This window comes from Bidens hawaiensis, unplaced genomic scaffold, assembly GCF_021521415.1.
Source record: "Bidens hawaiensis isolate Kalapana, Puna unplaced genomic scaffold, B.hawaiensis_p1.1 tig00004551_1, whole genome shotgun sequence".
Classification (NCBI taxonomy): domain Eukaryota; kingdom Viridiplantae; phylum Streptophyta; class Magnoliopsida; order Asterales; family Asteraceae; genus Bidens; species Bidens hawaiensis.
Genome location: NW_027491277.1, coordinates 763,520 through 776,974, shown reverse-complemented (window position 1 = coordinate 776,974; position 13,455 = coordinate 763,520). Strand labels below are relative to the sequence as shown.

Genomic DNA, 13,455 nt, shown 5'->3' with positions numbered 1-13,455 from the left:
TATGATATGAAAAGAAAAGGGTGCTTGATATATAATATTAATTACATTCATAAATGATCATATTCATAACAATATTTAAAGTTGGAGTTGAATTGTGTTTAATAAATGATATTTATCACAATAGTTGAATACTTCTAGCTAATAATTTCATGTTTAAAGCTAGGAAAAAGAAGACTCTAGGTAGATACAACAAGTGTGTGAAAGAGGAAAAACAATATAATCAGTACAAATGAAGAAAATTAAGTTATAGACTTATAGTTGTATTTATCAATGGTTATATTCATGACAATATTTAATACAAGAGTTGAAGTGTGATGAACTAATAACATAGTGAAATAGACATTGTAAGAGATGGCCCACACCATTCAGTGACATTCACAACACGAATGGTGGTCACGAGAGAGCGGTTTCTGGCATGACCGACCAAATCTAGAACCTTTTGATCAACGTTTGAAGAACCAAAATTTCAAGTAAATGTAGAACTCTAAATATATCCGATAAAAAGATCATAAAGTGAATCTTGAGATCTATGAATAAAGATATTAAGATGCAAAAGGTCATAGACAGGAACATTATGAATCTTGAGATTTATGATGTTAATCCTGTTACAAAAACCATGTCCCTATAAGCTAATATTACCCCGCAATTCCAGCGGTAGTAGGATGAACACTCAAACTAGAATGAAAAGCCCGGTGAAGATGGCATGGTAGACCTTTGGTTAAAATGTCTACACACTATAAAGATGATGAGGGGACATGTAGAATTCATATATGATTTAAGGCGAACATTTTCCCAAACAAAGAGCATGCTAATCTTACATGTTTAAACATTATCAACTGGCCATTCAAAGTGGGACATGCAATTTGCATAACCAACTTGTTTTAGGCTTTCTGCGACCGCATTGGTAATGTGTACCTGGCTTTGGCACTCGACCTGGAGATAGTATGCGGACGTTTGGACCATGAAGTTATCTCCAAGGAAAACACAGTATCTTGAAGTGGAACCTCTAGAGTCGGACATCCATCCAAGTCGGCATCAAAGTACGTGATGAGATTGTAGCTAGGTGTACTGATCAGTCGTAAGCCGTAATCACTAGTACCCTTGAGATAAGGTAGGATCCGTTTCATGAACTAAAAAAAATGTGGGTCACTTGGAGTATGCATGAAGAGGCAAACATGGCTATGGTATAAGGTTCCATCTGTATAAGATCCTCTCCCTAGTGTTGGCACTGAGCTTCGAGGATGTGTCCACCAAGGTAGTGCTAGCCTTACAAGAGGTCAGGGAAGCTTGATCTAAAATGTCAAAAGTGTACTAAGTTTGCAACAAGAAAAGAATGTTCTTTTTACGGGTTTTAGTAATAACCAAAAAATGATGTAATGTTCCCAAGTCTGACATGGAAAATTCACGTAACATGTTGCAACTTGCAATAACTCGGTGTTAGATCATAGATGCGATGATAACTATGCCTTCAGCGTACAATAAAAGATAACTCACAACCAACACACATAGCTAGGTTGGCGTAAGAAGAGAGCATACATGGGAGTGGAGAAGTTGAGCCGTTTCATATGTAAAATTTTGTGAAGATAGGTGGCGATTTGGAGAGCATATATGGGTGGGCATGGTGCACATTATGTCATTTAGACGTGGAATCTTATGTTCAGCTCGTTTGTTTTGTTGGTACGTTTGGGGACATGAAAAAAAAGAGTTCCATGGAAACTGACAAAGGTTTTAAATTTGTTATTATCAATCTCGCCACCTAAATCAGTATGAAATTATTTGATTTTATGATTGAATTGGGTTGAAAAATATTGGCAAAATTATGTAAACATGGTGAAGGTCTCAAATTATATTTAAGTGGGTTATCTCATATGTGATGAGTAAAATTATCTATGACTATGAGAACCTATAATATTTATACCTGGATTTATTGGAGATGTGAGATGTTCAAAGAATACAATGTGTTATACCAAGAGATGCAAAAGGAACTGAAGCATAGTCATAAAATGGTAAACATTTGTTTTTCGAAATTTGACGAGAATGACAATCAAGAGAGTCCGTAATTTCATTACAAGAGATAGAAAAATGAGTATGAAGAAATTATAACCATATACCACATACATGTCACTACATACTCTACTAATCCCATATATGTTCATATATATGATCAACAACAAAGTTCAAATGCGGCAACGATTATGCAATACAAGAATGTTGGCATCGAGCTGGTGTTTTATGATCAACCTATAGGTGACAATGCATTCAAGTTGAAGCTAGCATGCTTCGAAACGTACCCCGTATGAAAGAGCTTTGATTGATAAATGAAGCGATTATATCAAATTTGCAAGGGAATGATACGGGAGTGACTTGTCAGGTTATCAACATGCATCACCTAGTTGCTCTGCAAGGTCCTTGATTTTGTGATAGTATTCATCCGTGGATGGGTAGACGACAAGGGTGAGGTTGATTGCAGCAGCCTTGGTACCTTTGTTTTTCAGAAAAATCGCTTTGATATTGAGCCAAGCATTACTTGCGGCAATGTTAGTATCAAAGGCATGTAACGAAAGGTCATTAGACAAGGTGCGGTAAGTCCATTGTATGGTGTAATCTAAGGTCAGGATTGAATGGGTATAGCGTTCATACTTCTAAAGAATATATAATGATAACTCATTCATATTTATTGTTTTTTATACTAGACGTTAAGAGTTATCGTAAGACTCATATTATATACGACCCTTTTTAGCGTGATAAATTAAATGTTACTACATCTTTAATTTCATATTTTTCAAAGAAAAGAAAAAAGAAAATGCGATAAAAGAATATCCACTAAAATAGTAAAAAATGTATGCGGTGAACGTGGATCGAACACGTGACCTTCAGATCTTCAGTCTGACGCTCTCCCAACTGAGCTATCCCCGCTTATGCGTTTACTTTTATCATTGTTTATATTTTAAACAATTAGTTTAGAGAGAGGAGAACTAATATTTACTGATGTAGGTTTCTATCATTGTGATCTCCACTTATTTTCATATATACTTTAGAGTTTGAATATTTTTCATCAAATTTTAAATCTTTCAACCGATAATATAATCATTGCCTGAAGCCAAACACAATTCCGGGACGGACTCACCTATAACAGGAAGACTGGTTGCATACTTATTCCTTAATATTTTCAGCAAAAATAATTCAGACTACATTAGTCTGGATTGATGATATTCATAAATGAAGTTGAGTCCTAAGTTCATATTTTTCTTTCTTATCTTGGCAGCTTTCAAACTCGTTATGATTGGTTTTCATTCCCATCTTTCTTGCCTCTTGGCACTTATAATACATCAGTCAATTTATAGTTTGATGTTCAATTGACAAGTATTCGAATCACACACATTTTAAAGAAAGAAAAGGTTAGAAAATGCTAGGATTTGGGATGAGGATCTCCAAGAACATAATAACAAAGAAAACGTTGCTTCTATTTTTATTTTTTATTAATCGAGGCTGCTAATTCTAAGGTAACTTTTCTTTCCCAGGTTTACATTCTTTTGATGCCCAATATCTAAAGATGAACCACTTGAGTTAGCCTCGGTTAGGAACGGTATTGATACCGGACTTTGGATTGATTGTTGGGTACATGACATGCCATTATGCCAAACATTCCCCATATTATTCTCAATTGTAAAGAAAATAACAATAAGGTAATTCAAAGCATATTTCTCCCCACATTATGGTTAATATGGAAGGCACAAAATAACAAGATTTTTAAGAGTAAATCAGCACTCACATCAAGGGTAATGGAAGAGATCAACACTAATGTGTATTTGGTTGAAAAAAAATAATTCTTTACTTTTATTGTAATCTTTCTACTTTTTCTGCTGACATCTACTTGCTGAAAAGACGGGTTCATTTTGTGTTTCTTCTTCGTTGCTATTTCAATATTTCTTATTGCAAGTTTATACGAAAGGTATAACTTACAATTTGATATATTATGAGATACACATTTACATGCTTATAAGTTACAAGTTACTTTTATCATTTACCCGCACACTGAACTTTATGCTTAAACGCCCGTTTTGCCTTTTGTTTTCTTGCATGTTGGGTTACTCGGACTATTATAGAGCATATAGAGGAGTGATCAAAAGTTGGGGAAAAAACCTACCTACCAATATATGTCAATTAAAAGTTGTAATTTATGTCAAATAAAAAGTTGAATTTATTACTGATAGATAAAAACTTTGAAAAGATACCAAGCCCAAGCCCAAGCCCAAGCCCAAGCCCAAGCCCAAGCCCAAGCCCAAGCCCAATACCAACATGGTAACATTTACGCATTTAAATCCAAATCACAATATCCAAAACTAAAAGGTAAAAGTAGCATGAAAAAGATACAAAACTACTGTATCCATGTGTACACTATTGAACATATAGCATGCATGCATATTTTCTTATTCTATGTGTCCAATAAACCCGTATCGTATTAATTAACAAAACTGAAAGATACACACCATAACACACGGGTATCCTAAGTTCAGATTTGGCCTATATAGATGCCTTTCAAAAGTCTTAACTTCTTAGCGTATACCTGTCCCATTTTCATCTTGTTGCCCCGTTCCACTTTTCTTGTGACCGCCCATAAGGTCTTTGTTCCGTTTCTAATTTCTTGATTCACATGTTATGGTCACTGCTTTTGTCACCTGCATTGCTTCTTTTTGTAATTAGGGTTGGCAGGTAATTCGTGAATCGTGACATTATGATAAAAACATGCTATAATTCTAGAAAATGTAATACCTTTTGCGTTTGGTTTTCAAGACGGTAGAAGAAGATGGATTGCTGTGCCAATTTCGTTTTCGTTGATTAATAAACCAGTTGTTTATCTGCTTTAATTGCAGGCCTGTTTCTTGTACTAGTCTTGCCTTATCTTCTTCCTGTGAATCAAAGTAATTCATTAACTTTAGCTTGTCACCCAAGATATATAAGAAGGGTAGCAAACCATCTTTTAAAAAGTAAAAGCATGTAGTTCTGAGTTTTAATGCTTTATGAGTTGACCAATCTGATATGTATGTAAAGTTCATAAACGTGTATAGCCCAACCTTTGCAAAAGTCAAGGAAGGGGTTTCAATCGCGTTGGATTGACGGGTTGGGAGTTAAACTGTTCAACCCGAACATGACCAATATTTTTATGGAAAATTTCCCAAAATAAACATAAGAATGGTCAACTGCCAAAAAACATATATTAATTTTTCACTTCCCGAAACCACATACCCATAAAAAAATAATGTACATATTATAAATGTAAAACTAAGAATATTAAAATATATAATCATTTAAATAAAACATCCTTTATCTTATTGGAAAACATAACAATATTAAACAGATTCAAAATATACGTACGTATGATTTTAAATAAAAAATAAATTTCAAGATATAAGAAAAATAGTTTTTAATTAGTGAAGACAAAAAATGTGAGTACATATTATCATATACAATTAGAAAATCGATTGTTATTTTCAGATTGTGTTTTTTTAAATATCCTAATTAAATTGTGCTTTAAAATACATTTTATTTTATAAATATATAATTAAAAATATGGTTAAATAAGTTAAAAGAAGATGTTTTAAAATATTTAAAGTATTTTATATAGAATATAGAAATTGTTTTCATTCAATAAGTTATGAGTGAGAAAGATAAAGCTTTAAAAAATATCTATTTTGGTAAATAGTTTTCAAATCATCCATTTAGGTAAAAAAAAAATTCCACCATCCCCATTTTGGTAAAAAACTCCTCCATGTGGACACTAGAGACCCGGCATGTGTAACCTTAACACGGACCATACAAATCTTAGTGCGGTGGCTGTATAAATCTTAGTGCGTCCCACACAAAGAAATCAACGGTCGTTGGCAGGATGCACTAAGATTGTATAACTTTGTGCATCCTACACAAAGATTTGTACAATCACCACTAAGATTACATGTATCGAGTCTCTGCGTTGTCCACGTGGAATGAGTTTTCGCACAAAGATCTTCACCTACCCAACATTTTAACGCTAGAGAACATGTTTGCTTTGGGAAATTTGAAAAGTAAACGTTTATTTTGGAAAAACTGATTGTTCATATATTTATTTTGAGAAATTTCCCCATTCTTATTTGTGTCAAAAACATCAACCCTAGCCCACACATACTTAAAATCATGTAACTAAACACGACCCACTTAACTCATTTATAAATGTGTCAAACAGGTGGCGGATAAGGATCAAGTTGTAAACGTGTTAATTGGGTTAAATAAAGCCAATATTCATTAAAATATAATTTATATTTATAAAAAGACTCTTAGATTTGCTCATTACATAGATTTTGGGTGGCAATATTTAAAAGATGTAGATGAAGTAAAACTCACGGTAGGGTATGGCCATTTGGCATGTGATTGCCACCATGATTTCAAAACCGATGTCGTATCTCCAGGCAGTTTTCCAGCTCTTCTTTTACGCAATATCTCCTCCCTAATGTCCACAATCTTCTCCTTGTAACCCTGATACCAAACACCACAACAAAACCAATAATAAACATTTTGCTCAACCATTTTAAAATTATATAAATAATTAACGTGTTAAATATGGTTATAACAATTAATAAACCGACCTGTTTCAACTCATGTTTTAGCTCTTGCCTCACCCGCTCCATCAAAGACCTCTCGCTCTCAGTCGGGACAAGAGGCCCGAATCCCATGTTGTCATGTCCATCAAAACTCCCATCAAACAAATTCGCATCACTGTCCACTTGGTCTTCTTCGTCATCCGACATTGTTGCACCCGTTCCTTCACCAGGCGACACCCCTGTTCCAACAACCAGCACCAAAAAAACTCAAAACCTCCATACTTTACACCAACATAAAAACAAATTAAATTAAAATTTGTACAAAGTTACAAAACCTGTTAAGCTTTGTAATGACTGTTCAATTTCCCAACATGCCATTACTGCTTCCATCGCGTGTACACGAACGTGTTGTTGCAATTGTTCTTTGAAAGAACATAGCAACAGAACATAATGAGTCTGCATTAGGACAAAAATAATCAAATAAAAGGTCTAAACTCTTTGAATAATCATAATAATATTAATAACAGGGGTATGCTTGAAACCGGAAAAACCAATCCAAAACCGAAAACACCAATCTGATATAACCAAATTGAAACAAGAACCGATTGTTTGGCTTCATGTTTAAGTAAAAAAAGATCAAACTTTCGGTCCAGTTTCGGTTTTGCATGTAATTAAAACCGAACCGAACTTCTAGATTTTCAATTTTTATTTTGAATTTTAAGTAATTTATAATAATTTAACATATAGTTTAACTTAAATATTTTAATCCAAATGTATAATAGTTAAATAAATTAATAACTAACAAAAAGAATTCAGACCTAAATGCATTATTTTTGGGCAATTTTTTTGTCAATCCAAAATTTCAAACTCAAATGCCAAAACCGAAACTGGACGGTTTTTGAAAACTCAAAAAATTAAATTTCGGTTTTTGCTTTAGTTTTAGCCCAAAACCGACCCAAGGAACAGCGCACGTCACTAAATTAAGTCGCAATATTATGTTCATACCATGAACTGATCAAGCTCCTTATCATCACCAATATTACCCTGACCAGCCAGACCCGAATACTTCGCTACCACATTCTGCGCCTGTACCAGCTGCGCATCAATCCTCGGCAGCTGATCCACCGGAGTCGCAATTCGCAAACACGACACATGAGCCGACAACATCTGCTCGTAAAGCGGGTGTGACAACACCTCCGCTTTGTACCGAGCATTTTGCCAGTTTACGGCTTCACCGGCTACCTCAGTGTCCCCTAGCTCACCGCCATTATTATTATTATTATTATTATTATTATTATTATTATTATTGTCCACCTGTAAACATAGCACAAGAATCAAAGTCTAAACCTATGTAGGGCACGTTGCTCAAAGTGTTATTAAACGCTAAAACCTATGACTGGTAACAGGTCAAAAACTGTACCTAGATGTAGGTCAAACTGGTTTTATAATTACTGTAATTCTGATTTGCAAATCCCTAGGTTTGTTGACAAATTATTATCGATAATCGCATCCACGGTAAAACAGAGCAAAATAAAAATAAAAAATTATGGTACGGCTTATTAACTTATCTTCTCATAATAACATACAATACCCTGTCTTAAAAAAAAGACGTGTTTTGGATACCTTATTTTATATCTTTAGAGCATTCTCATCCGGATCTCCATACTCATCTTTATAATTACACTACAAAACACTATATTTCTCTTTTCTGTTCAATTAAATAATATTACTTTATACCTTTATCATTACAGTTTTCTCTCTCCTCTACAAATATTAAAAAATAAATATGGACAAACAAAGTTTCCCCAAATTTACAAAAAATCACTACATTTTCTCTCTCCACCATATAATTTACACTCACAACCACTCAAACCTCACCCTATAATTTACAAACTCTCCTCACAATAGTTTAGGGAATGGGTTGGGAATGCTCTTATAATTTCTTTACATATGGTAACTTATTTACTTATCTTCTCATAATAACACACAATACAACATTTCTTACTTTTCCAAAAGTTAATAAGTTATAAGTTACCTAAATAAGCAATCCCGAACACCCCCTAAGTATAAGTTCCAAACAATGATAACAAAAAAAAAGAAAAAAATAAAACCTAGACCACCTACTCTCGTTTTACACGGTTAGAAAAACACTTGGATGGCAATTTTGAAAAAAAATTGAAAATTATTGAGTAGGGTGGTCGTTTGAACAATATCAAAACTTAGTAGTTTGGCCTAGCTTTTTTCTAACAAAGCTTAAAGCTTTTTTAGCTTTTTACAAAATAAGCTTAATTTGATGTTTGGTCTAATTTTTTAACGCTTATTAGCTTAAATAGCTAATTTCTAATTTGAAGAAGCTTGTTTGATGATGATTTTTTAGCTTATTTCAAGAAGCTTATTTGTGTCACGATATAGCATAAGCCAAAAATTAAAAGCTAGGCCAGTATTGATAAAAAAATATCTCAAAAATTATTGAACAGAACGGCTGTTTAAACAATATCCGAACAACTATTCTAACCATAGACGGACAACTTTAAAAATTAATGATTAGAAAAGCCGTTTACACAACATGTGGATAACCGTGACTAGACGGCTGTTTGAAACGGTGTGAGATTAAATGTCAAACCGTGTCGGTACGCGTAAGAACTAAATCCGTTGAAAATTAAATGAAATTTTTGAGGGTATGTAACCTGGCCACTAGCGACGATGTTTCTTGACTGATTATTCAAATCCGGCGAATCATGTGACGACATGGCAGCCGCAGCGATAATCGAATCACTGGAAACTTGCGAGACGATGTCGTCTCCTCTAACATCACTAACGTTCCTCTGCAACATCGATCTCGATAGCCACTGGTTGTTGTTACTACTATTATTATTATTCCCAGTGTGATGATGATGGTGAGAAGATGTTGTCACAGCAGACTCCGAATTATTTTTCGTTTGCAAGTTGAGAAAATTGTTATTATTATTATTACTATTATTACTATTACTGTCATCGGTGGGCCCACCCCCGAACTGGCCCTGCTGCCGGAGGATGGCGCTGTTAAGCCAGTGGTCTTTTCCGGCAGCGCGGGCAGAGGGGAAGGGTTGCCCACCGATGACGAGGTTGTGGTTGTGGTCAGGTAATATTGTATGAAAGACGGAAATGTTGTCGGTATCGGTGAAATGTTGTTGTAGGGCCATCTCTTGTGAGAGATGGTTAGGATGAAACGCCATTGAAGATTGAATAATATGAAATTGAGTAGGTTTTTATAGGTTAAATGGAGGGTACAGTTGCAGGGGAAGAAGAAAGTGACATTGTTGGAAAATTTGGAGGGGAATGGAATAAAAGTAACCACAAAAAACTAATCATATTTGTTTTGAGGTGGTCCACTGTTTTTTTTTCTTTTATTATTATTAGATAATAGATAATATAGTTAGTTATATTCATATCGAAATTGATAAAATATCATAAATCTTTCACGTGACTATATGAAACGTGATTCTGGTTTGGCTAATATACCTTACTAGGTTAAATGCCCGTGTGATACACGGGTAAAAAAAATAAAAATAAAAATAAAATATAATACATTAAATTTGATATTATACTTTATTAAGGATTTATGTTAGGATAAAAAAGTAAATCACAAATGAAGTCACTAATAAGAAGATTTATCAAAGTTGGAATCAGATTCATTAAGAAAAGCAAAAATAACATTGATAAGAGCTACATTAAGAAATAGTGATTTTCTAATCAAAAGCTAAAACAATAAACACATTAACATATAAGTGTTAAAACCATATTATAAACATTCAACACAACAAAGTCAAAAGATGTTTCAACTGAATACATCAAACCGTAAAAACAAACCATTCAAACTTGTCTTGACAATAAGCAAAACAAACTTTTCTTTTCCACATTCATTTATACATCAGTTGTCTAATTTCCTTCAATGAAGAACTTTTGAAACCAACCTAGATACTTCATTGCAGTCGTATTGAAAGTTGCATTCATCATCATCCTCTAACACGCCTGCTTTCATGAATTTTCACAACATTAGGAAATTATATTTGAAGTTCAGGATATACAAAAGAGAAAAGCAGATCCCCCTATATAAAGTTAAAACCTCATTGATTGTAACAAAACAGAAAAGCAGATTTTGAAAAATGAATTGAAGTTATTTGAAGGATGACTACATACATGAAGAATGTGTGAAGTTTTTAGGGTATTAACTTTTTTAGTTATTTAGTGTAAAGTCTATAAAAGGTTTGAATAGTAGACATGTAATAGTTGACCAAAAATTAAAATTTATTGAAGTTAGAACCTCAAAAACTATAATTTATGTTGTCTCATTTGAGGTTTTATATGTATGGTGAATTCAAACTCAGATTCAGAGTTATCATTTATGTAAACACAAAAGATATGAATGTTAATGTTGAATTTCAAATTTGTGTCTAAAAGAAACTTTAAGAAAGAAAGCAAAATTGATATATTTTTTTTAAAAAAACACTTATTTTATAAATCTGGAGATGGAATAAAGATTCAAAGTTGTTTATAAACTATTACAACAAAGAAAGCATATAAATAGACGTCTAAACAAATAATAATTTAAATATAAATTTCTTAATTATATATTGTGTAACAAAACAAAAAAGCAGATTGATTGAGAAACGTATATAAATTGTAAAGCTATTTAAGAAACCGGTATATATATATAAAGTTTGAAGTGTTTAGGGTAAAGTTTTATACTTTTTTTGTGTAAGGTCTTGAAAACATGGATATGTGTGTAAAAAAGTCATACTTTTAAATTGAACTGAACCAAACCTTTAAAAACAAAAAAACAACATTTTTTTGACATTGAGTTTTATTTTATAAATTTATTAAAAGACTGAAAACGCGAAATAACTGAAACTGAAAAAAACTTAAACCAAGCCAAATTCGTTGTGAAAATTGAAAACCGAACATTTTAGTAACCCAAAACCAAAATTTGTATAAACATATAAAGACAATTACTTGAGCAAGGGAACCAACGATCAACATCCCAAGCATGAGGAGAAGCCATATGGGCATGAAAATACATAACATTGCGTTATGGGTCAACTCAAAACGTCTCGGGATGAAAACTAGAGTTCCTGATATTAAAATATATAAAAACATAAATCTTTTTTTTTATTGTTATTGAATAACAAATAGTTTATGGTTTTCAAACAACCGAGTTTTTGGTTCAGTTTCGGATTTTCATGTACCAAAAACTGAAAAACCGAAACAAACCTTTACAAACGGAAAAAAACCAAGTTTTTGTTATTGATTTATGTTTATTAAATTAGTTAAAAGACTGAAAAAAAAACTTAAACCAAACCAAAGTCATTGTGAAAATTGACATAAACCAAATCGTTTAAACAGCCGAGTTATCAGCTCAAACAACCGAGTTTTCGGTTCAGTCAAACCCTAACAGATAGTTTATGGTTTTTCAAACAACCGAGTTTTCGGTTCAGTTTCGGATTTTCATGTACCGAAAACTGGAAAACCGAACCAAACCTTTACAAACAGAAAAAAAAAACCAAGTTTTTGTTATTGATTTTTGTTTATTAAATTAATTAAAAGACTGAAAAAAAAAACTTAAACCAAACCAAAGTCATTGTGAAAATTGACTTAAACCAAATCATTTAAGCAGCCGAGTTATCGGTTCAAACAACCGAGTTTTCGGTTCAGTCAAACCCTAACAGATAGTTTATGGTTTTTCAAACAACTGAGTTTTCGGTTCAGTTTCGGATTTTCATGTACCGAAAACTGGAAAACCGAACCAAACCTTTACAAACTGAAAAAAACCCAGTTTTTGTTATTGATTTATGTTTATTAAATTAATTAAAAGACTGAAAAAAAAACTTAAACCAAACCAAAGTCATTGTTAAAATTGACTTAAACCAAATCGTTTAAACAACCGAGTTATCGGTTCGATTTCGATATTTCATGTACCCAAAACTGGAAAACTGAACAAAACCTTTAAAAACCGGACAAAAAAAAACAATTTATGTTTTATAATTGCAAATTGAAATCATGGGCTTTATTTTTTCATAATATGTGAAGATCAAGAATGAAAGTTTGAAAAAATAAGCACACAAGTTAAGAATAAATTAACGACTAAACTGATGAGTAACTCTTCACAGTTAATGTTTTTCAACAAAAATTAAGAAATATTATGTGGTAATTAAATGCATACCCAATTTAGTGATGACTCTATATCTTTAGCAAAATCAAGCATACCAATCCAATAGTTTTAGAACCGCAACCATTTTGTTTGAAGTTGAGATCGCGATTGCAGCTTGTAAATAATCTTTCTTCGTGACTTCGAGTTCGCTTTCGACTTGAGATCTCGTGTAAACCTTTAAGTTTTTGATCATGGGTATGAATCAGTTTTGATATTTGCTTTAAGTTTAATAATATTTACTAAATAATAAAAGGTAAGCAACATTGGTATGAATTTTATTTTAGGCCAGAAAACCATCAAAGTTTTAGCTTTATAAATGAAAATGTCATAATATACTTGGTAATTATTTTTGCAATTAACCATAAAAGATCAAAAAGTTTTATCATATATGTTTATGCATCAAGGATGTGGTTTTAATAAACATCAACTACAAGTTAACTGTTGGTGAAAATTATTCAGATCTCAAAAATAAAAATTTAATTTTAACTTACATATTTGAATGATAAGGGTACTTCAATATCAAACGTTCGATGGTGATCGCGTTTAAATAATGGCCTCCAACGTAACACAACTCAGTTAGGGTTTGATTGATTCATTAGATGAGCATCGCATTTTTTTTTGTGAAACCTATACAAAAAGTGAAAGAAAAGAAAGTCATAACATAATCAAAGTAATGATACTAATTAATTTCAA

The 13,455-nt window shown here is 32.6% G+C and overlaps 1 protein-coding gene and 1 non-coding gene across 4 annotated transcripts; both read right to left on the bottom strand.

Moving 5' to 3' along the window:
* Positions 1–2,843: 2,843 nt before the first annotated feature.
* On the bottom strand, positions 2,844–2,916 carry TRNAF-GAA (transfer RNA phenylalanine (anticodon GAA)). The gene has a single exon. It is a non-coding gene; the product is annotated as a tRNA-Phe (tRNA).
* A 1,546-nt stretch (positions 2,917–4,462) lies between these two features.
* LOC143626990 (homeobox protein knotted-1-like 2) lies at positions 4,463–9,886 on the bottom strand. 3 transcript variants are annotated; one of them, XM_077096897.1, is made up of 7 exons: positions 9,263–9,886; positions 7,581–7,889; positions 6,911–7,031; positions 6,621–6,814; positions 6,379–6,510; positions 4,774–4,910; positions 4,463–4,690 (listed from the first exon to the last, which is right to left on the bottom strand). In XM_077096897.1, the coding sequence occupies exons 1-7, from the start codon at positions 9,788–9,790 to the stop codon at positions 4,651–4,653; spliced, it is 1,461 nt and encodes a 486-aa protein (XP_076953012.1). In that variant the 5' UTR covers positions 9,791–9,886; the 3' UTR covers positions 4,463–4,650. The 3 variants fall into 3 exon arrangements, with proteins under 3 accessions (XP_076953012.1, XP_076953013.1, XP_076953014.1); XM_077096898.1 differs by having other exon boundaries at positions 4,464–4,687; XM_077096899.1 differs by having other exon boundaries at positions 4,480–4,679.
* Positions 9,887–13,455: the final 3,569 nt, after the last annotated feature.

Excerpts from the sequence above, each read along its gene's own strand:
- LOC143626990 (XM_077096897.1), bottom strand. The coding sequence starts at position 9,790 with ATGGCGTTTCATCCTAACCATCTCTCACAAGAGATGGCCCTACAACAA. Across the intron at positions 7,890-9,262 it reads ACATCGTCGCTAGTGGCCAG|GTGGACAATAATAATAATAA; the intron begins GTTACATACCCT and ends CTATGTTTACAG. Across the intron at positions 6,815-6,910 it reads GTCATTACAAAGCTTAACAG|GGGTGTCGCCTGGTGAAGGA; the intron begins GTTTTGTAACTT and ends TTGTTGGAACAG.